The following is a 24,000-nucleotide window of genomic DNA, read 5'->3' as shown; positions in this document are numbered from 1 at the left end:
TTACTTTTATTATCTAATTAATTGCTTTGTTTTTAGATATCTTTTGATGAAGAAATAACAATGCACATGGATGAGCCAAATCCCACAAGGCATTTATGTGAAGCCACCGATCAGCAGCTACTGAGCCTATTGGATATGATTTTCAACAAAGGATATAATAAGAATGAAGCAAATTAGATAATAGAAGTAAATTGGAAAGTTGTTTAAATGGCATGTTCTTTCCAAATCATGAATGAAAACATTTGGGCTTCATGTCCCTTTAAGTATTAGCCTTTGTTTATATAGAGAGATAAGTTAGTCTGCTCTTCCTGCAAGCTCAATCATTTGGATGGGCATGCTCTTGGGTTGTGGTTTTGATAAGGAATAACAGTTCTTTCAAATCCAAAGGATCATTTCCCCTTACAGTTAACACTCTGCAGCTTGTGTAGCAAATCACTGTAAATCATTGGAAATAAATAGGATAAAACGGGATCTGATGGTCACAACTAAAATGCAAATGAACACATGAATTCATTTCAGTTTTGAAAAGTAGCATTTTTGCAATACACATGTACAAGAAAAAATGCTTCTAGTAAATGTAGTAACTATTTGAGTAATAGCTTTTGCAGTGCACAGGGTTTACGCACCCTCCTTCAAACAATGAGTCTGTTCAGAGAGCGGCTAATGACGTATTCATGAGCAATTCTGCAAATTGAGTGGTCGCCTACTTATGCTCATTGCCTGCGTTTGTTCTTTGCTCAGCTACAGTGTATATAGGTGTTTGCTTCTTCTAGTCAAAACTGACATACAGTCTTGTACGTTTGTGAATCCTTTTAATAAATTGATTGTGCTTTTAATAAATTGATTGTGCTTACTTTATACCCCCCAAAGGATTTATCAATACACAAGACAGGCCTGTAAAGCTAGACTGGAAGTTATTACGAGTATCACAATAGTTTTAGAACAGTGGTTTGCAAACCGGCCCTCAGGCCTCCCTAACAGGAAAGATTTTCAGGATATGTTGAACTGGAGCACATATGAAATAATCAGCTGATTAATAAACGTGGTTATTTTATCTGCTCTCACCCAAGGTAATCCTGAGAATCTGCCTGTTAGGGAGGTCTGAGTACAGGTTTGCAAACCAGTGTTCTAGAAGAACTAGAAACTTCTATAAAGGTTTCAACAAGACTTCAACATCGCTACTCAAACAATGCTGAAACTAGATACAAACATCTGGATCAAACACAATATTCACCAATTACCAAACTTGAACCACTAACAATAGTCGCCAGTCAAATAACACTGATTGCAATCAGGATAAACACTTAGTGGAAAAAAAGAATTACAGAAATTTCTGCACAAAAAAAGAAAAACTAAGGACAGTAACACATGATCCACATTCATTTTGTTTTAGCTCTATATCAGCAAACCATAACGGCTGTAAAGAGGACGTTATCCCTCTAAAAGGGGCACCATCATACATAAAATACACAGACAAGTTAAAGTTGTTTTAGTGAAAAAACATGTTCTAATTCACAACATCCTGTATTTTTTGCATTACTGACCATAGATAAGTATCTGCATCCCAATCCCACTTTGGACCCACAAGGGAGGTTAACACGTAGTTAAACTCGCTCTAGAGACCAGCAAGAATAACAAATAATGATGTAGGAGACACAATATTTGTATTAGTACGTCCCTATCATGGTCTGAAGTGAACATCAATCAGAAAAGTCTTTATTTTTGGGAGAAACATTCACTTTAACTAAGGATAAAGAAAGACGACCACTCTGGCACAAGGGTTCATATAAGTCACTAAATTGGGGCTAAGGTGATTTGAAATATTGCTTTGTTGTTGGTGGAGGGGGACATTGAAGGATAAAAGGAGAATGGAAATAAATTACTTGACTATTTACTAATTATACACAAAGGGCAAGATTACATATGCAGCGTGCCCGGTTTTTATGCGGTTCTGGTATCACATATATGGCGCCCCATATAAATGCAGCACATATATTTTAACTGTCTCCCGCAATTTTTTCTCCCATAAAATAACATAGAACCACATAATAAAATCGATATCACATATTCAGTGCAAGGACTTACGCAGTGAAAATGGAGAAATTTTACTCCATTTTCACCTCGCCACACATAGGCAGGCGCAGCATATGACTTGCACTAAGTATGTGAGCAGCATAACCCCCTGAAAATAGTAACTAACACCTAACGCATGCGCAATATCTATCTACCTCCTGAAAGTAACTAACACCTAACGCATGCGCAATATCTATCTACCTGTCAACCGCCAACCCCCACCGCAATAACTAATAAACTATATTAACCCCTAATCCACCAATTCCCACATTGCAAAACATCTAATTACCTATTAAGCCCTAATCCGTCAACCCCCACAACACTATATACCTAATAAAGTGATTAACCCCTAAACCGACATATCCCCACAATGCAATATACCTTAATAAACTATTAACCCCTAATCCGCCATTCACCCATATCGCAACAAACCTAATAAATCTATTAACCCCTAATCTGCCAAACCCCCGCAACAAAAATAACTAATTAAATTACTAAGCCCCCTAACCTAACACCCCCTAAATTAACCCCAATTAACTAAATTAAAAAATACTAAGTTACAAACAATTAAAATAAAAAAGCTAACATTACTTAAAATAAAAAAATAACATTAAATTAATCTAAGATTACAAAAAATAAACAAATTCTAACATTACATAAAATAATAAACCAAATTATTAATCCCTATGAAAATAAAAAAGCCCCCCCAAAATAAAAACACCCTCTAATCTAATGCTAAACTACCAATAGCTCTTAAAAGGGCCTTTTGTAGGGCATTGCTCTAAGTTAAACAGCTCTTTTACCTTAAAAGTCCCCCTCTAAAAGTAAAAAACCCCACCCACCAAACCCTCCAAAATAAAAAAACCTAACACTAAAAGATCTTAAACTACCCATTGCCCCTAAAGGGGCATTTGTATGGCCATTGCCCTTAAAAGGGCATTCAGCTCTTTTTCAAAGGCCCATTAAATCCCATCCCATGCTCCATGGTTCCGCATCGCCGGTCTTCAGTTCCGCGCTCCACGCCGGTTTGTTCCTGGAAGAAGATAGAAGATATCGCCGTTTGGAAGAAGACTTCACCGCCGGACTTCAGGAACCGTGAGTACCTATCTGGGGGTTAAATTAAGGCTTTTTTTAAATTAGATTAGGGGGTGTTTTTATTTTGGGGGGCTTTTTTATTTTCATAGGGATTAGGATTATTATTTTATGTAATGTTCGAATTTTTTGTAATCTTAGATTAATGTAATATTTAATTTTTTATTTTTAAGTAATGTTAGCTTTTTTATTTTAATTGTTTGTAACTTAGTATTTTTTAATATAGGTAATTTCGGGTTAATTTAGTGGGTGTTAGGTTAGGGGGCTTACTAATTTAATTAGTTATCTTCATTGTGGGGGTTTGGCGGATTAGGGGTTAATGGTTTTATTAGGATTATTGCGTTGTGTGGGTTTGACGGTTTAGGGGTTAATAGTTTTATTAGGATTATTGCATTGTGTGGGTTTGGCGGAATAGGGGTTAATAGATTTATAAGGTTTGTTGTGATGTGGGTTAATGGCGGATTAGGGGTTAACAGTTTTAATAGGTACTTTGAGATGTGAGTGAAAGGCGGATTAGGGGTTAATCGTTTAATTAGGCATATTGCGTTGTGGGGGGTTTGTCAGTTTAGGGGTTAATACTTTTATTATTAGTTCCGATGTGGGTTTGATGGCGGATAACTTAAATTATGCTTACCTGATCATTTTCTTTTCTTCAGATGGAAAGAGTGCATTTATTACTTTTGGGAATTCGGAACCTGGCCACCAGGAGTAGGCAAAGACACCCCAGCCAAAGGCTTAAATACCTCCCCCACTTCCCTCTTCCCCCAGTCATTCTGCAGAGGGAACAAGGAACAGTAGAAGAAATATGAGGGTGAAAAGGTGCCAGAAGAACAAAAATACAGACGCCCCACAGAAAAAATACGGGCGGGGAGCTGTGGACTCTTTCCATCTGAAGAAAATAAAATTATCAGGTAAGCATAATTTAAGTTTTTCTTCATAAACGGAAAGAGTCCACAGCTGCATTCATTACTTTGGGAAAACAATACCCAAGCTATAGAGGACACTGAATGCAAAAACGGGAGGGTACAAGAGGCGGCCCATTCTGAGGGCACCAGGCCTGAAAACCCTTACCCAACAAAATCGTGCTTTGTCCGAAGCCAAGAATAACTATGAAAAAAAGGAAAAAGCCCAAGGACACTGACCCGCAGATAGTCCACAAGCCTTGCTAGAGACTGCAGGAACTAGACTCGACTGAGTCAACAGCCCCCAGGAGACACCGTCGCCCAGCGGTCGGTCTCCAAACAACACACCCCTTACTAAAGAAAGGGAACAAGCTACCATATTCTTCCACAAAGAAGAAAACATGATTGTGCTTGTAAAGCACGGCTAATCCTCCTTAAGCGACTCAAGGCGCTGCTCATCTTATCAACCTGGAAAGGAGAAAAGGCTGAGTAGACCTTGCCGGGGATCGAACTTGCAACCCTCGGTTTGCTACAGTACAGAGTAGCCACAGTGCATTAGTATGCTGAGCTAGCTGTCCAGCTAGCATAAGGAACTCCAGAAAAAAACCCTAAAAAGGGCACAACGAGTCCTAGATAAAAACACAGAGCAAAAAAAACAGAGAAACCTGGTCAGGCTAACAGAGACCCAACCAGTCTCATAGAAACAAGGGAAGGCAATGCCCAGACCCCAGAAATACAGAAACCACAGGATAAGGCCGGGAGTCTGAAACAGAGAGAGGATCTTCCCCTAACACAGTGCAACCGCACTCTAAAAAGCAACTGAAGACGAAGGTCCCCAAGTCGCAAAAAGGTAGCTCCGAATACTGAAATATTCAGAAACGAAACCTTGTGCAGCAACACCTGAAGCAAAAAGACTGCACGCTGCAGGCATCTAAAAATGACCCTGAAACTTAAATACTTGCAGATTTCTAAGAATCCACTAACCAGAGAATAACATTGCAGGCTATCTAAGAGCCGCCAGTCCTTCCCACAAACTTGAACGTGGAGCAAGGAGAAACCTCAAAGAGGCTTACCATACCTTGAATGCTCCGAGGACGAATTAGCAGAGCAACATATCTCAGATCCTGCTCCAACCCAAGCGACAGACATGTCTGATAGACAGGGGGGGGGGCAGAAAGACCCTAACCACAAGCCCCCAGGGAATGTAAAGAAAAGGGGGGACTCACCCACCCCAACAGAGCTTGGGTGCCAACCCAATCCACTCCTCCAAAATAAGGCACTCCCAAGGAGAATCCCCTAGGACCTGGAACAGAGAAAAGTGCAATAGATCCATAGGAAGACCTGTCACAACTCTCTTAGACAGTCTCTACATAGAGAGATCAATTTCCAACAGGTGGAACAGAGCCCACAGAGCAGCAGATGCTGCCCCTTACAAAAATAAGCCAACTGATCCAACCTCCTTCACACAGGGCAGGGCAATGACCCTCTAGGGAGAGGAAACCCCAGCTCATAAGGAAGACAAACTATCCCCTCAAAAGGGAAGGGCACAGATAAGAACAGCGTACATATCCACAAGACATGAAGCCATAGTATGATCAAAACACGGACCGAATGAAAAAATCATCCAGACACCACTGTTGACCCAACAGAGAAAAAACTCCCCATGAAGAGGAGCATACTCTGTCCGAAAGACAAGTCAGGCCTTAAAGTTTATAACCAGTACCCGAAGGTAGATGTGAACTCTGGCCTTCCTGCTTGCAAGCCCAATGAGCCATACCTTATGTCGCAACATAGGGTCCCTGAAAAAACTGGGTCGTCCCGAACCATTCCACAGGATCATAAGTGTCCAGACATCCAAGAAGGATCCAAGACAAGAACCTTTTACTCGGGACCCAGAATCGTCCTAGAACGAACGACACTTCCAGGGAACACAAGATACCCCGTCTAAAGCAATCAGACCTCACAGGGGATGAAAACCGGGTGACCTGGAGAATGGGTACATGACTCACTCGTAGTTCCCACCAAAGGGAAGAGAACGAGAACAGAGTCACCCGAAGGAGAGAGTAGAAAGGAAAGGCTAGTCTCCATAATCCTTTCAGATTAACGTCCTAGAGAACCGCACCCAAAGGAGAAGAATGCAAAGCATCCCAAACCCAGGCAGAAAAACACCCCCTAAGCAAAAAGCTTGGAAAAAGAGATAACACCTCCTATCGCCAATTCATATTCTTCGCAAGAAGTAGAGTCTGAATCAGAGACATCCGTCTCCAAAAAAACTAAAAAAAAAAATAATGAACCAATAAGAAAAATCTAAACGGCACCTTACACCCCCAATGGCTGGGGCACTCACCACCTCCAGGGAACCAGACACCAGCGGACCAGGATTTCTCTGTCGCCACACGGTCAGGAATGCGGAAATGAAGAGCCAAAATGTGGCCACGGCTGGTCACAAGGTAAACCGTGCAGTCCATGCAAAAGCGTGCCCGACCGTAAAGGCTGCGTCACTAAACATAGGCCGTTATGTTCCAAAATAGCCATGAGCCGAAGCAACACTACACAGTAGCAGACAGAATCACATAACAAACATGATCATAAACCCCCCTGTTCAATAACCTCCCTTTAGGAGATATTAACCTTTGATTCCTAGATACAAAAAGGAGCCTCACTGAGACCCTATGTTAAAGTTATCCCCGAAAGGTTGTAGCCCCTCTCGGATAAACAGTTGTAATTACAATACATCCATGATGAAAGTAAAATGAAACAATCTTACCGGAATCTATGCTGTGGAACAGGAACACAGACCTTCAAGTGTGCCAGATAGTAGCGTCGCTTCTGCCATGGACTAGAGAGAAAAAAGCAGGCAGCGAAACTCGTCAACGCTGATTGCTTGTGGAGCTGTTAATATGAGTCAGGATGGTTTCGCAGAAAGACTCTCCCTGCATCTCCGGACTCTTTCACCCATGCTCTCACAGAGGCTGACAAGACTACTTAAAACTCCAGTCCCATGCCGAAGAGTACTACCCTCCAAAAGAGACTAGTGAAAACTTCTGACACTTCTCTGCCAACCTCCTGGGACGAAAGGCAAAGAATGACTGGGGGATGAGGGAAGTGGGGGAAGTATTTAAGCGTTTGGCTGGGGTGTCTTTGCCTCCTCCTGGTGGCCAGGTTCTGAATTCCCAAAAGTAATGAATGCAGCTGTGGACTCTTTCCATTTATGAAGAAAATATTGGTTTTACGTGTTGGGTTTATTTTTTGGAGGCGGGTTAGACTTTTATGAGAGATTTGATATTTATTTTTATTTTCTTAGGCGCCGGCAGTTTCTAAATTGGCGACTTCAGAAATTTGTATTTACGCTCATTTCTGGACATCGCTAGTTTATCCGATTTACAGCACTTTATGAACTGCCGGCGGGGTTTATGTGATACCCCAATGTGCAAGGTAAAATTTCGGTCGGCTTCAGGTTAAGCCTGCGCCGTATATATGTAATCTCACCCATAATATACACAGCTTAGAACAATGTAATGCTTCATGTCATTTTATTAGAATCAATTTAGCTATCTATAACCCACTGTTTATTTATACCTATCTATATATATATATATATAGGCACATAATTATACTAAATACTATCTATATACCATTATATTGTGACATTTATCACATGATGAGTATACAATAATTCTAATACCTTGACAACAAGACAAGAGATTCACTGTGTTGATAGACTGGAAGATTAATCATGTTGGAATTGAAGCATTGTATAGTAAACATTTATTAATAAAAATGCATCATGTAAATATTATGTTTTGATGATAGCTTTTATTATGCCTAAAGGATACCTGCATATGCCTAGTGCACCTGCATTCAAGCGGTGTGGCTATTCAGACAGTGTATATTGCCTCCCTATTGCTTAGTTTGCATTACAGCTATATGCCACCGCTGACTCTCTCAGCAGGTGTGTTGTTACAATATGGGTGCACTGGGCATATATGGAATAGTGTGTGACAGAGGCTGAAGGCACGCTTGAAAGGATCAGAAAATGTTACACTGACTTAAGTTGAAAAGATGAATTAAGACTGGAATTAGAAAGTAATTTGCTCATGAATATTGGGGGTCAGGCTTTATAAAAGGTTGGCTTAGCCCACTTACCATTTTCTCCTGCTTCCAACATGTCCTGCAGGTATTTGAATGAACCAGACTGCTTTGGCTGAGACACAGGTTCTTCATAATCCTGAAGCATTTTGTACACATCTGACTCAATGTCAATTCCGTTCTTGCCTCTTTGAACATAGTTCAAGGGGTCAGCACTGCAAAGTACCATCAAATAGTTAAACTTTATATAGAAAATGAACATAATTCATGGTGCTTCAAATAAATTATTAAAAGGGACAGTCTACACAAAAATTGTTATTGTTTAAAAAGATAGATAATGCCTTTACTACCCATTCTCCAGCTCTGCACAACCAACATTGTTAGATTAATATACTTTATAACATTTAAACCTCTAAATTTCTGGCTGTTTCTAAGCCACTACAGACAGTCTCTTAATCACATGCTTTTATATTTCCTTTTTACAACAGGAGACTGCGAGTTCATGTGGGCCATACAGATAACAATCGGGTAGATTACGAGTTTTGTTGTTAAGGTTGTGCGTTGCTAACGCTCAGTTCCAGCTCACCGCTCACCAACAAACAACGCTGGTATTACAGGTTTTTTTCAACCTGGCATTAGCCTCTAAAAAGTGAGCGGAGAGCAAAATTTAGCTCTACATCTCACCTCAATACCAGCATTGCTTACGGTAGCGGTAAGCTGGCTAAACGTGCTTGTGCACGATTTCCCCATAGGAAACAATGGGTCAGATTCGACTGAAAAAAAACCTAACACTTGCAAAAAAGCAGCGTTCAGCTCCTAACGCAGCCCCATTGTTTCCTATGGGAAAATACATTTTATGTCTGCACCTAACACCCTAACATGAACCCCGAGACTAAACACCCCTAATCTTCCGCCCCCAACATCGCCGCCACCTGCATTATATTATTAACCCCTAATCTGCCGCTCCGGACACCGCTGCCACCTACATTATATGTATTAACCCCTAATCTGCTGCCCCCAACATCGCCGACACCTACATTCTATTTATTAATGCCTAATCTGCCCCCCCACGTCGCCGCAACTATATTAAATTTATTAACCCCTAATCTGCCGCCGCCACTATACTAAAGTTATTAACCCATAAACCTAAGTCTAACCCTAACACTTCCCTAACTTAAATATAATTTAAACACATCTAAATAAATTTACTATCATTAACTACATTATTTAAAACTAATCTTCCGCTCCGGACACCGCCGCCACCTACATTATACTTATGAACCCCTAATCTGCTGCCCCCAACATCGCCGACACCTACATTTTATTTATTAACCCCTACTCTGCCGCCCCCAATGTTGCCGCCACCTACCTACACTTATTAACCCCTAATCTGCCGCCCCCAACGTCGCCGCCACTATATTAAAGTTCTTAACCCCTAAACCTAAGTCTAACCCTAACCCCCCTAACTTAAATATAATTTAAATAAATCTAAATAAATATTACTATCATTAACTACATTATTCCTATTTAAAATGAAATACCTATAAAATAAACCCTAAGCTAGCTACAATATTAACTAATAATTACATTGTAGCCATCTTAGGGTTTATTTTTATTTTACAGGCAACTTTGTATTTATTTTAACTAGGTACAATAGTTATTAAATAGTTATTAACTATTTAATAACTACCTAGCTAAAATAAATACAAAAGTACCTGTAAAATAAACCCTAACCTAAGTTACAATTACACTACACTATAATTAAATGAAATTACCTAAACTAACTACAATTAATTACAATTAAATAAAATAAACTAAAGTACGTAAAAAAACCACACTAAATTACAGAAAATAAAAAAATAATTACAAATGTTTAAACTAATTACACCTAATCTAATCCCCCTAATAAAATAAAAAAATCCCCCCAAAATAAAAAAAATCCCTACCCTATACTAAATTACAAATAGCCCTTAAAAGGGCCTTTTGCGGGGCATAGCCCCAAAGTAATCAGCTCTTTTACCTGTAAAAAAAATACAATACCCCCCTAACATTAAAACCCACCACCCACACACCCAACCCTACTCTAAAACCCACCCAATCCCCCCTTAACCTAACACTACCCCCTTGAAGATCACCCTACCTTGAGACGTCTTCACCAAGCCGGGCATAAGTGGTCCTCCAGAGGGGCAGAATTCTTCATCCAATCCGGGCAGAAGAGGACCTCCAGACGGCCAGAAGTCTTCATCCAGGTGGCATCTTCTATCTTCATCCATCCGGAGCGGGTCCATCTTGAAGCCAGCCAACGCGGAGCATCCATCCAGACTGACGACTACCTGATGAATGACGTTTCCTTTAAATGACGTCATCCAAGATGGCGTCCCTTGATTCCGATTGGCTGATAGGATTCTATCAGCCAATCGGAATTAAGGTAGGAAAAATCCTATTGGCAGATGTAATCAGCCAATCGGATTGAAGTGCAATCCGATTGGCTGATCTAATCAGCCAATAGGATTGACCTTGCATTCTATTGGCTGTTCCAATAATAGGGTAGGGAAATTTTATTATTTTGGTTTTTTTTTATTTTATTAGGGGGATTAGATTAGGTGTAATTAGTTTAAAAAAAATTTAATTTCTTTTTTATTTTCTGTAATTTAGTGGGGTTTTTTCCGTAATTTATTTTATTTTATTTAATTGTAATTAATTGTAGGTAGTTTAGGTAATTAGTTAAATGATAGTGTAGTGTTAGGTGTAATTGTAACTTAGGTTAGGATTTATTTTACAGGTAATTTTGTACTTATTTTAGCTAGGTAGTTATTAAATAGTTAATAACTATTTAATAACTATTCTACCTAGTTAAAATAAATACAAACTGACCTGTAAAATAAATATAAACCCTAAGCTAGATACAATGTAACTATTAGTTATATTGTAGCTAGCTTAGGGTTTATTTTATAGGTAAGTATTTAGTTTTAAATAGGATTAATTTATTTAATTATGTTAAATTAATTTAGTTTAATTTAAATTATATTTAAGTTAGGGGGGGTTAGGGTTAGACTTAGGTTTAGGGGTTAATAAATTTATTTTATAGTGGCGGCGATGTTGGCGACGGCAGATTAGGGGTTAATAAATTTAATATAGTTGCAGCAACGTTGGGGGGGGCAGATTAGGGGTTAATAACTATAATGTAGGTGTTGGCGATGTTGGGGGCAGCAGATTAGGGGTTTATAAGTATAATGTAGGTGGCGGCGATGTCCGGAGCGGCAGATTAGGGGTTAATAGTATAATGCATGTGGCGATGATGTCGAGGGCGGCAGATTAGGGGCTAATAAGTGTGAGATTAGGGGTGTTTAGACTCGGGGTTCATGTTAGGGTGATAGGTGTAGACATATTTCCCCATAGGAAACAATGGAGCTGCGTTAGGAGCTGAACGCTGCTTTTTGCAGGTGTTAGTTTTTTTTCACCCAGCTCAGCCCCGTTGTTTCCTATGAGAAAATCGTGCACAAGCACGTTCAGCCAGCTCACCGCTACCGTAAGCAACGCTGGTATCGAGGTGAGATGTGGAGCTAAATTTTGCTCAACGCTCACTTTTCTGAGGCTAACGCCGGCTTGCAGTAAACTCGTAATACCAGCGTTGGCTTAAGGGAGCTGTAAGAAAAAAAGGAGCGCTAGCACCGCAAGCCTTACCGACAAAAACTCGTGATCTAGTCGTTTGTTTTGTAGGACTTGACCCCTGTTAGAATTCCATAAAAAATCAAGCAAGAATACAAACACACTTGAATTCTTGTTGCAAATCTTTGCTACCTACTTGCTGGTGAGCACCATTGTAAGCAACGTGGTGGGCTAGAGCCAATTAAATGATTTTTGGTTGAATGAAAGATTTAATCTTTTTTATGTCTGTAGGCAAGCACATGACCCCTTAAGTTACATGAAAAAAATTACTGAAAATTTTTTAAAAAAATATTAAAATAAAGAAATAACTGTAAAAAAAGCAGAAAATACAAAAAAAATCCTAATTTCTCTGCTTGTTTTCTTTAAAGGGACATGAAACAAAAAAATATCTTTCTTGATTCAGATAGAGAATACAATTTTAAACAACTTTCCAATTTACTTCTGTTACCTAATTTGCTTCATTCTCTTGGTATTCTTTGTTGAAAAAGCAGCAATGCACTACTCTGAGCTAGTTAACACACTGGATGAGCCAATAACACGAGGCATATATGTGTAGTCACCAATCAGCAGCTCCTGAGTCTACCTAGGTATTATTTTCAACAAGGGAAACCAAGACAACTAAACAAATTAGATAATAGAAGTAAATTGGAAATTTGTTTAAAATCATATACTCTATCTGAATCATGAAATAAAAAATATGGGTTTCATGTCCCTTTAAGCGCCGCTTGAAAACTTGCTGCTAGTCACACATATATTAGGCCATGCATTTTCCCTGTATGTCACTTTTTGAATAAAACCCTAAATGTAGATGTTTTGTGATGTGGTGCATATTTGCTGACATACAACACTCTGGTTATAATAGGCTAAAACAAAGCACATGAAGAGTTTTGTGTAATCTGTGAATATACATGCAAGTAATGCAATACATACTGGTATTCCTCAGACAGCAGTTACAATACCTTTGTGGGGAAGAAATACTGATTCTGCCCATATGTGAAGATAAGTTAGCGTCTCCGTTATTGTTGTTATTATTTGTGTAGAGCCTGGAGGGGTTGTTGTACTGGTAGTTTAGAGGAGGTCGCCCATCACTTGGGCTGCATCGTGGTGATACAGGTGTCGATCTTCTGTTTTGAGTGTTTTCTCCTGGGAAAATATCCTGTAATGAAAGAACATAGCTTGAAGACTACAATAAAGAGAAAAACACAAGTTTAAAAAATACAAATCATCTTGAAAATTGTGGCTTTTCTAATTCTCAGACTTGGAAGAGCACACTGCAGACTTCTCAAGGCTAACCCTGTTACACATCTTTCCCTACTTGCATTAGCAGATAACAACTGCAAAACAATGCCCTTTATACTAACAATATAACTGTGGCTAGCCTTGTTGTCTGCAGACTCAATCACAGATTGGCTCTTCCAAATAAGGCAAGTGGTGGGTGGAGTTAACAAGATGTTAATTAGTTTTTAAAATGTTTAGACTTGGCTGATATATTATTCTATTGCAATATAATGGAAATTTCTTGCAATTACCAGGTTTTTACTGTCCCTAAGTGTGTTTTATGATTACACATAATACATAAAAACTGTTCTTATTGTGTTATATAAGATTATTATCAGGAAAAAATGCACATTAGTTCCATCCCACAGTACACTGTGCAAAATAATACAATATAAGGAATTTCAGCCACAAACGATAAGGAAGTTAAAAGGAAAATAAACATTCTTAAAAACCTACATTTTTTCCTTTTGTCCAGGTGTCACTCCAGATATGGCTAGCAATAGGCAGTGTGGTAATATGACAAGAGCGGAAAACCAACTAGCAGTTGGGCAGTCTTTGGTGGCTACAAAACTGCATTTTACAATTAGTATGAAAAGAATTGCTAGATATACCTCAAAATGATTATCTGGGCTGAAATGCTTTGAATGGGGTTTCTTTTTCGGAAAGCTTACTGTCCCTTTAATTAGAGCCTACATATATATGCAGCACATGTTAAAGTTAAGATATCCATCACCATAGCTGGCTACCATAGGCAAAAACATATAGAAATGTAATATTTAAAAAGTGAATAACAAAACAATTACATTTTGTGTTCTGGGTGCAGTACAAGTGTGATACAGTGAGTTGGCCAGGACACATCTGCCTTCAGTATGATACCATTCAAAGGCAAATATATATTTACTATTAAGAGGACAAAATAATACTTTATTGGAATGTACATAAGTGCATTTCAGTTTTGAACAGAAGCATTTTTGCAGCATACTTAGTATTAACGTTAAGCATTTTTGCTCATTAATACTGTTTGACCTGCACATAAGCTGTGTGTGCCCCATACACCCAGCATTCAGTCACAGGAGGTGCATATCATGTCATACAAGCCACTGCTCTGTGTTTGTATATTTATAAATATATATATGCGTGTTTGTGTGTATGTATAAATATAAATATATATAAGCGTGTTTGTGTGTATGTATAAATATAAATATATATATACGCGTGTTTGTGTGTATGCATAAATATAAATATATATATGCGTGTTTGTGTGTATGCATAAATATAAATATATATATGCGTGTTTGTGTGTATGTATAAATATATATATGCGTGTTTGTGTGTATGTATAAATATAAATATATATATGCGTGTTTGTGTGTATGTATAAATATAAATATATATATGCGTGTTTGTGTGTATGTGCCAAATTCCACTATATTAATTGGAGATATTGCAGACGATAATTTTACGATCAATTATTAATATTAATAATTCCATTAATCAAAAATATTGTTACGTATAAATATATAACACGTTTGAGGTTACTGCTTAGATAGAATTAAATAATATTGTAACCTAGGATACATAGCAATTCAGAAGTTCAATAGTTCATGTGTTAGGGAATTTAGTAAATTGATACATAATAGATACAAATATGTACATTTGAATTTTTCGAATTCGAATATTACATTTAAAGAAAGCATTAGAAATACTATTATAAATATATCAATTGAATTTTTTTTTAATTTGAATATTGCATATCTCGAATCGAATTATTAGAAAAATTTGAATCAAATATTACATTTAAAGAAAGCATTAGAAATACTATTATAAATATATCAATTGAATTTTTTTAATTTGAATATTGCATAATCACCCACCTAATATATATACGCGTGTTTGTGTGTATGTATAAATATAAATATATATACGCATGTTTGTGTGTGTGTATAAATATAAATATATATATGCGTGTTTGTGTGTGTGTATAAATATAAATATATATATGCGTGTTTGTGTGTATGTATAAATATATATATGCGTGTTTGTGTGTATGTATAAATATAAATATATATATGCGTGTTTGTGTGTATGTATAAATATAAATATATATATGCGTGTTTGTGTGTATGTATAAATATAAATATATATATGCGTGTTTGTGTGTATGTATAAATATAAATATATATATGCGTGTTTGTGTGTATGTATAAATATAAATATATATATGCGTGTTTGTGTGTGTGTATAAATATAAATATATATACGCGTGTTTGTGTGTATGTATAAATATAAATATATATATGCGTGTTTGTGTGTGTGTATAAATATAAATATATATATGCGTGTTTGTGTGTATGTATAAATATAAATATATATATGCGTGTTTGTGTGTATGTATAAATATAAATATATATATATGCGTGTTTGTGTGTATGTATAAATATAAATATATATATACGTGTTTGTGTGTATGTATAAATATAAATATATATACGCGTGTTTGTGTGTGTGTATAAATATAAATATATATACGCGTGTTTGTGTGTATGTATAAATATAAATATATATATATATACGCGTGTTTGTGTGTATGTATAAATATAAATATATATATGCGTGTTTGTGTGTATGTATAAATATAAATATATATACGCGTGTTTGTGTGTATGTATAAATATAAATATATATATACGTGTTTGTGTGTATGTATAAATATAAATATATATATGCGTGTTTGTGTGTATGTATAAATATAAATATATATATACGCGTGTTTGTGTGTATGTATAAATATAAATATATATATATATACGCGTGTTTGTGTGTATGTATAAATATAAATATATATATGCGTGTTTGTGTGTATGCATAAATATAAATATATATATGCGTGTTTGTGTGTATGTATAAATATAAATATATATATACGCGTGTTTGTGTGTATGTATAAATATAAATATATATATGCGTGTTTGTGTGTATGCATAAATATAAATATATATATGCGTGTTTGTGTGTATGTATAAATATAAATATATATATACGCGTTTGTGTGTATGTATAAATATAAATATATATATGCGTGTTTGTGTGTATGTATAAATATAAATATATATATGCGTGTTTGTGTGTATGTATAAATATAAATATATATATGCGTGTTTGTGTGTATGCATAAATATAAATATATATATGCGTGTTTGTGTGTATGTATAAATATAAATATATATATATACGTGTGTTTGTGTGTATGTATAAATATAAATATATATATGCGTGTTTGTGTGTATGCATAAATATAAATATATATATGCGTGTTTGTGTGTATGTATAAATATAAATATATATATACGCGTTTGTGTGTATGTATAAATATAAATATATATATGTGTGTTTGTGTGTATGTATAAATATAAATATATATATATGCGTGTTTGTGTGTATGTATAAATATAAATATACACACACGTACACTAGCTGAACACATGTGGTGAGCCAATGAGAAGAGGCATATGGACGTACCCACCAATAACTAGCTAGCTACTAGTAGTGCATATAGTAAGTGCTTTTCTGCTTCTGAGCCTACCTAGGTATGCTTTAAAAAAAAGATACCAAAAGAACAAAGTAAATTTGATGATTGAAGTAAATTGAAAAGTTAATTAAAATTTCATTCTCTGTCTGAACCATAAAGTTTAATTTCAAATTTGATTGTTCCTTTAATGTTGAAAAAAATATATATTATTTATAACAATGCCATCAGGACAGGATGTGTTAATATATATCATCTGATTAAATGGGCACAACAGGGATGAATTGTAAAGATTGTTTTGTTTTAATAAGTTGTATGCTCCAAATGAATCATGAGTTTAATTTAGAATTTTAGATCCCTTTAATACGCTACACACATGTGCATGCAACCACAAGGCATAGAAAAAGCTTCCCGCAAGCAGCAATAAGTCATCTCATTTATTTTAATTGACTTGCTATATGAACAACAGCTGGATCAGCTCTGCAGATAGAAGCTTGAGTGTCTCAATTCTAGTTATATGTCTACATTACCAGTCAAACTGGATTAGCTATTGGCAGATGCATAAAACACTGACATTGCTGCTAATGCGAATTGTGGAACATACTTATTAAATAAAATAATTATTTGATGCAACAAAACACTCTATTATTTTATCATTCTGAAAGAATGTACAGCTTAATTTCTTTGTCTTTAATATTATATCCCTAAATTCACCACCCCCTGTATGTTTACAATTATTTAGGGAATGTTAAAGGGACAGTCTTCTCCAGAATTTTTATTGTTTAAAAAGATAATCTCTTTATTACCCATTCCCACAGTTTTGCATAACCAACATGGTTATATTAAATGGACACTGAACCCAAATTTTTTATTTTGTGATTCAGATAGAGCATGCAATTTTAAGCAACTTTCTAATTTACTCCTATTATCATTTTTTTCGTTCTTTTGATGACATTATTTGAAAAAGAAGTTATCTAGGCTTTTTTTTTTAGTTCAGGACTCTGGACAGCACTTTTTTATTGGTGGGTGAATTTATCCACCAATCAGCAAGAACAACCCAGGTTGTTCACCAAAAATGGGCCAGCATCTAAACTTACATTCTGGCATTTCAAATAAAGATACCAAGAGAATGAATAAATTTTAATAATAGGAGTAAATTAGAAAGTTGCTTAAAATTTCATGTTCTATCTGAATCACAAAAGAAAAAATTTGGGTTCAGTGTCCCAATAACATACTTTTAACCTGCCATTACCTTGTATCTAAGCTTCTGCAGACTGCCCCCTTATTTCAGTTCTTTTGACAAACTTGCATTTTAGCCAATCAGTGCCCTCTCATAAGTAACTCCATGAGCATGAGCACAATGTTATCTATATGGCACACATGAACTAGTGCTGTCTAGCTGTGAAAAACTGTCAAATGCATTCAGATAAGAGGCATCATGAAAGTTTAATTTTGACTAGACTGTCCCTTTAAAAATACTCTATACGCTGTTTGTTATGTGAAGTATAGTGAGGGCATTAGCAGTGAATTTCATACTGTTATTTCAATATCAAACATTACCGTTTGCCATTTATAATAGAAAAACAATCTTTAAAAAAATTAGGGGTTCAAACAAATGCTTTCTTATAGTTATACTTATAGCTGTATTATAGCATATTTTACACAACATTTTGTTAATAGATCACATATTTTAGCTAGTTTTAAAAAAGACCATAAAGTCAAAACTTAAGTTCCACAGTTCCACAATTTTTCAGATAACAGTGAATTGGAAAGTTGTGAAAAATGGATGCTTTCCATGTTTGAAATGCTCAAATTGCAATAATCCCATCAAAGGTGATACTTTTGTAAATCCACATACGGGTCAAAATTTTTAAATACAAGGATATTACAACTGCTATGCTTCATTTGTAGTTTATCTTATGAAATGTCCGTGTGGGATAATTTACATAGGTGAAACAACTCAAAAGGTCTTTTATAGAATTATACAACAAAAATCCAATATTAGGACAAAGGACCTTAAAGGGACAGTCTACCATATAATTGTTATTGTTTTAAAAGATAGATAATCCATTTATTACCCATTCCGCAGTTTTGCATAACCAACACAGTTATATTAATATACTTTTTACTTCTGTGATTACCTTGTATCTAGGAACCTTCTTCCAGCCCCCTGATCACATGACTGCGACTTTTTATTATCTATTGTCTTAAATTTAGCATTGTTTTGTGCTAAATCTTAAATAACCCCGTGCCTGAACACAGTGTTATCTATATGGCCCACGTGTACTTTCTGTCTCTTTGTGTTGAAAAGAGATTTTAAAAGCATGTGATAAGAGGCAGCCCTCAAAGGCTTAGAAATTAGCATATGAGTCTACCCATGTTTACTTTAATCTAAGAATACCAAGAGAAAAAAGCAAATTTGATGATAAACGTAAATTGGAAAGTTGATTAAAATTAAAAGTCCTATCTGAATAATGAAAGTTTAATTTATACTAGACTGTCCCTTTAATGCCCCGGTTGCACATCACTTTCTATGTGCTGGCCATTCTATCTCTCAGTTACGATTCCATGTTATAGACTCTGTTCAGACCCCTAGAAGAGGAGGCAATAGAAGATTGCTTCTGAAGAAGAAAGAGGCCTTTTGGATCCATAAATTAAATGCCATGGTACCTAGGGGTGTGAACAGGGAACTTGACTGGAACATTTTTATTTGATTTTCCTATTTAATTCCTTGATGTGTTAATTGAATAGGTTTATAGACTAAGAGGTCTTCCTTATTATTCGAAAATTAGAATAAATTGTAAAGAGAATAGAGATTAGAATTTCTATTAGAAAATATTTTAAAGTTTATTTTTCTGTATAAATTAGTTTAAGCCTCATTGTTATTTGCACTGTTGTATTAATTATAAGTACACAGGTGTGGAATAAGGAGGAGCTATACACCTAGGTACAGGTATACAAGGATGTGAGGTCACTATACAATGTTAAGGACATGACTAAGGGTGTAAGGCCCGAAACGTAGTCCATTGTTTTACCTACTTCTGTCTATGGAATAAATGGAATAAGTTTTCAAGAACATTGGTGCGGCTGGATTTGTCTTTGCATGTTGTTTGGGGTTTACACAGTGAGCCTTGCTGCTCCATCAACAAAGGGTACCAAGAGAACAAAGCATGATAACAGAAATAAATTGGAAAGTTGTTTAAAATTGTATGTTCTATGTGAATTATGAAAGAGATTTGGATTTCATGCCCCTATAATGGAATTTGAGCATTTTTTCCAAACATTTTTAAAGATTTATTGAAGGTTGCCAGTTGTGAAACCCTATGGTCCTATTATCTCCACCACTCATATTTTACATTGGACCTCAATTCAGACCCCATTACTCTGCAGTCCCAGTAACTTCCCAGTAGGGTTTGCCACCCAGCTGGTATTTTACCAACATGGACAGTGTTTCAGGTCTAAATAGATAGTAAACAATAAATATAAAAATAACAGTTATGGTGAAACATCTTGTAAATCTATTAGAATCTTATTATAAGCATGTTTCTCAGCTATTCTGTATAATTAGTCCATTACTTCAATTATAAATGTATTCAAATTAGCATGGCCGGCATTGGTTTCCAAGAAATGTGGCAACCCTGGTTACATGCTTAGATCAAGCCTCATATCAAATCCTATAGACCTACATCACTGTCAGTCATATGCTCAGACCCCAAAAGATTTCTTCCATGATTCAGATAGAGAATACCATTTTAAACATTCCAATTTACTTATTTTATCTAATGTGCTTCATTCTTTCGATATCCTTTCTTGAAGAAATATCAATACACATGAGGAGCCAATCACACGAGGCATTTATGTGTAGCCACCAATCAGCAGCTACTCGGCCTATTTAGATATGATTTTCAACAAAGGATTTCAAGATAATGAAGCAAATTAAATTGGAAAGTTGTTAAAAAATGCATGCATTCTAAATCATGAAAGAAAAAATGTGGTTTTCATGACCCTTTAATTGATTTTTGTCTTACATATACTTGGCAGCCATTTAAAAAGAATGGACAGTTTGTTTCAGTACTGGATGCCTGACAACCCTATTTATTTGCTTGATAATAAATATTCAGTGCATAGGCAGTAGGCCCAGGAGATTAGTGAACAAGCTGTGGTAGATACCACTGACACTAAGTGCCATCCAAACCTCTTCCCAACTTGAGAACTTTACAAATGTGGCCCAGTTCTTCCTAATGTATTTACAGCACAAACCAAATGTGAACACTGCATGAGTCATAAAACTTCACTAATAACTTTGCTGATCCAACAATGTGGGCTGTGTGAAAAGAAAGTCATTAACAAGCTGTGATCCAGTGGAATGACATGCTGCATCCCATTAAGCAAATGTTAGTCCAGTGACATCACATGTTTATTGCTTCTGCTTCTCAGCAAGATATATGGTTCTTAGCCGTAGAATGACATAAATCTTTGCTTACTAACAAGATGTTAAAAAGGGAATCTTGTCATTACTAAGCCTTTGAAAAATGACCAAGAACATAAAAGTATTTCTTAAGATTTATGCGGCACTTAAAGGTGTATTTTGCACCTGGACCTCTGTATATTTTATACTACAATTTTTTATTTTTTTTTCTATTAAACATGAGTGCAAATTCCAAAACTAATATTTGTTTCTAAGAAAGTGATCTCATAATTAGAACACTCAGTTTTTTAATTTATTTTAAAGGGACATGGAAGTTGAAAAGTTAAAAACAAATGTATTAAAATACCAAACCTAAAACACATGATATAATATGTTACAGTATAATTCATACACAGCCCTCTTGTGGTTCTCCTCCTACCTGTTTAACTGCCTCTTTAGTGTAGCATTGTCTGGTGCATGCTCTGCCCCTTTACCATTTTCTGTTGGGGTGCCACAATACTCTGTCCTTGGTCCCCTTCTCTTTGTAATCTATACGTCATCATTAGGTTCCTTATAAAGTCCCACTGATTTCAATATCATTTGTTTGCACCTGACATAGCTCCTTCCTTACTTAAAGGGACACTGAACCCAAATTAATTCTTTTGTGATTCAGATAGAGCATACGATTTTAAGCAACTTTCTAATTTACTCCTATTATCAATTTTACTTCGTTCTCTTGCTATCTTTATTTGAAAAAGAAGACATCTAAGCTTTTTTTTGGTTCAGTACTCTGGACAGAACTTTTTTATTGGCGGATGAATTTATCCACCAATCAGCAAGAACATGGGCCGGCATCTAAACTTACATTCTTGCATTTCAAATAAAGATACCAAGAGAATGAATTTTTTTTTTTAAGTTGCTTAAAATTGAATGCTCTATCTGAATCACAAAAGAAAAAAAATTGGGTTCAGTGTCCCTTTAAATAGATACTTAGAACAGCAAGCCTCTTTAACACTAGATACTTAATAGATACAGAACAGAAACATATTAATCCTGTGTGGGAATGAACAATTAAATAAAATGTGACTTTAATTTGTTTTTGTTTAAAAAGAATCCGGTTAGATCGGAACTAGTAAATGTAATATTCAAAAACACTTCACTGTGTAATTATAAATTACCATTCAAGGGGAAAGGTTGTAGTAATGTGAGTCTGCATAAAAGTAAGACTGACAAGCGTCTTTCTTATCTTGTTGCTTATAATATTATTATTGTCATGTCAGCCCTGTATTACATAATATACACTTTCCCTTATTTTAAATAAATCACCAGTGAGTGTGTATTGGTACAAAAAATAGTAATTACCAACATATTGCTGCAGCTTCTTATGCAATACTAATGATAGCACTCGTTTTCTACTTGCGGTTTGTGAATAAGTTCATCAGTTTGATTTACCTGCCATTTGTTAGGTTCTAGCGTTATACCAAATATTATGGAGTGGCTAAATAAGCCAATTTTCCCGTATTGATTATACCACTTGATAACATATCATGTACACACCAAACTGTGGCTGAGCTCTTTCAAACCAGGAGATGATTATTTTTAGTGCTTCACTAGTCAAACATGCATACACAAGCCTGAATTGTATCGGTGCTACTCAAACACAAACTTGCGGGTATGGATGAGGCAGCATGCAGTTTAAAATAGGAGACAACTCTCCCGTGAAGGCACCAGTGACGGGCGTTTTACAATAAATATTTTTCAAAAACTTGTCGGTCTTACTTTTTTGCAGACTCACATTACTACAACTTTTCCCCTTGAATAGTAATTTATAATTACACAGTGAAGTATTTTCAAATATTACATGTGCTAGGTCCGATCTAACCGGATTCTTTCTAAACAAAAGCAAATAAAAGTCACATTTTAATTTACAGTAGTTGTTCATTCCCACACAAGATTAATATGATTATGTTCTGTATGTATTATGTATCTAATGTGAAAGAGGCTTCCTTTTCTAAGTATCTATTTAACTTAGTATAACTAAGTAACATTTCTATTGCTGCCTTTCTCAACCCTCTGTCTTTAAATTAAAGCCACAGGATATAAAAAAACACACTTTTCCCCCCAATCATTATAGTTAATATCCTCTTCCTTGCTAACTCATGTCACTAACTGTTCCAATGTCGCCCCTACATATGCCAACATTGTTATGAATATGTATGAAGAACACTTTGTGTATAGTCATCCTTTATTTTTATCATGTGGCGCTATATTGATGATGTGTTTGGCGTGTGGATGGGCGACATTGGAACCCTAAGAAGTTTTGTCAATAACTTAAAGTGATGGTACACTCAAGCTTATGAAGTTTAATACTTTAGAAGTACTCCTCGGTATGTGACCAGTGATGCCTGAATTTTTTTAAAATAAAACTTTTTTCAATTAAAATATTACTTATTAAAGCCGCTCCGTTACCTGTGCCCCGGCCGCCTCTGTCTGAAAATGTCTGTAATCTCAATTTAACAGACAGGTGCATCATACGCCCTATGTCAGTCTAGTAATTAATTATATTGTAGTGTTAGGTGTAATTGTAACTTAGGTTAGGTTTTATTTTACAGGTAAATTTGTCTTTATTTTAACTAGGTAGTTATTAAATAGTTAATAACTATTTAATAACTATTCTACCTAGTTAAAATAAATACAAAGTTGCCTATAAAATAAAAATAAAACCTAAGATAGCTACAATGTAACTATTAGTTATATTGTAGCTAGCTTAGGGTTTATTTTATAGATAAGTATTTAGTTTTAAATAGGAATAATTTAGTTAATGATAGTAATATTTATTTAGATTTATTTAAATTATATTTAAGTTAGGGGGGTTAGGGTTAGACTTAGGTTTAGGGGTTAAGAACTTTAATATAGTGACGGCGACGTTGGAGGCGGCAGATTAGGGGTTAATAAGTGTAGGT

General features: G+C 35.6%; 1 protein-coding gene across 1 annotated transcript in view; it reads right to left on the bottom strand.

Annotated features, from left to right (window-relative positions):
- The window catches only part of PDLIM4 (PDZ and LIM domain 4), a 294,388-nt gene that overhangs the window by 32,403 nt on the left and 237,985 nt on the right, over window positions 1-24,000 (bottom strand). The window contains exons 4-5 of the mRNA XM_053717189.1: window positions 12,785-12,981; window positions 8,214-8,371 (exon numbers count right to left, since the gene is read on the bottom strand). Coding sequence (XP_053573164.1) covers window positions 8,214-8,371; window positions 12,785-12,981 — 355 coding nt within the window. The remainder of the gene's footprint in view (window positions 1-8,213; window positions 8,372-12,784; window positions 12,982-24,000) is intronic.

Source organism: Bombina bombina, chromosome 6 (assembly GCF_027579735.1).
Source record: "Bombina bombina isolate aBomBom1 chromosome 6, aBomBom1.pri, whole genome shotgun sequence".
In the NCBI taxonomy this organism is placed as follows: domain Eukaryota; kingdom Metazoa; phylum Chordata; class Amphibia; order Anura; family Bombinatoridae; genus Bombina; species Bombina bombina.
This window is presented reverse-complemented; position numbering and strand designations above follow the sequence as displayed.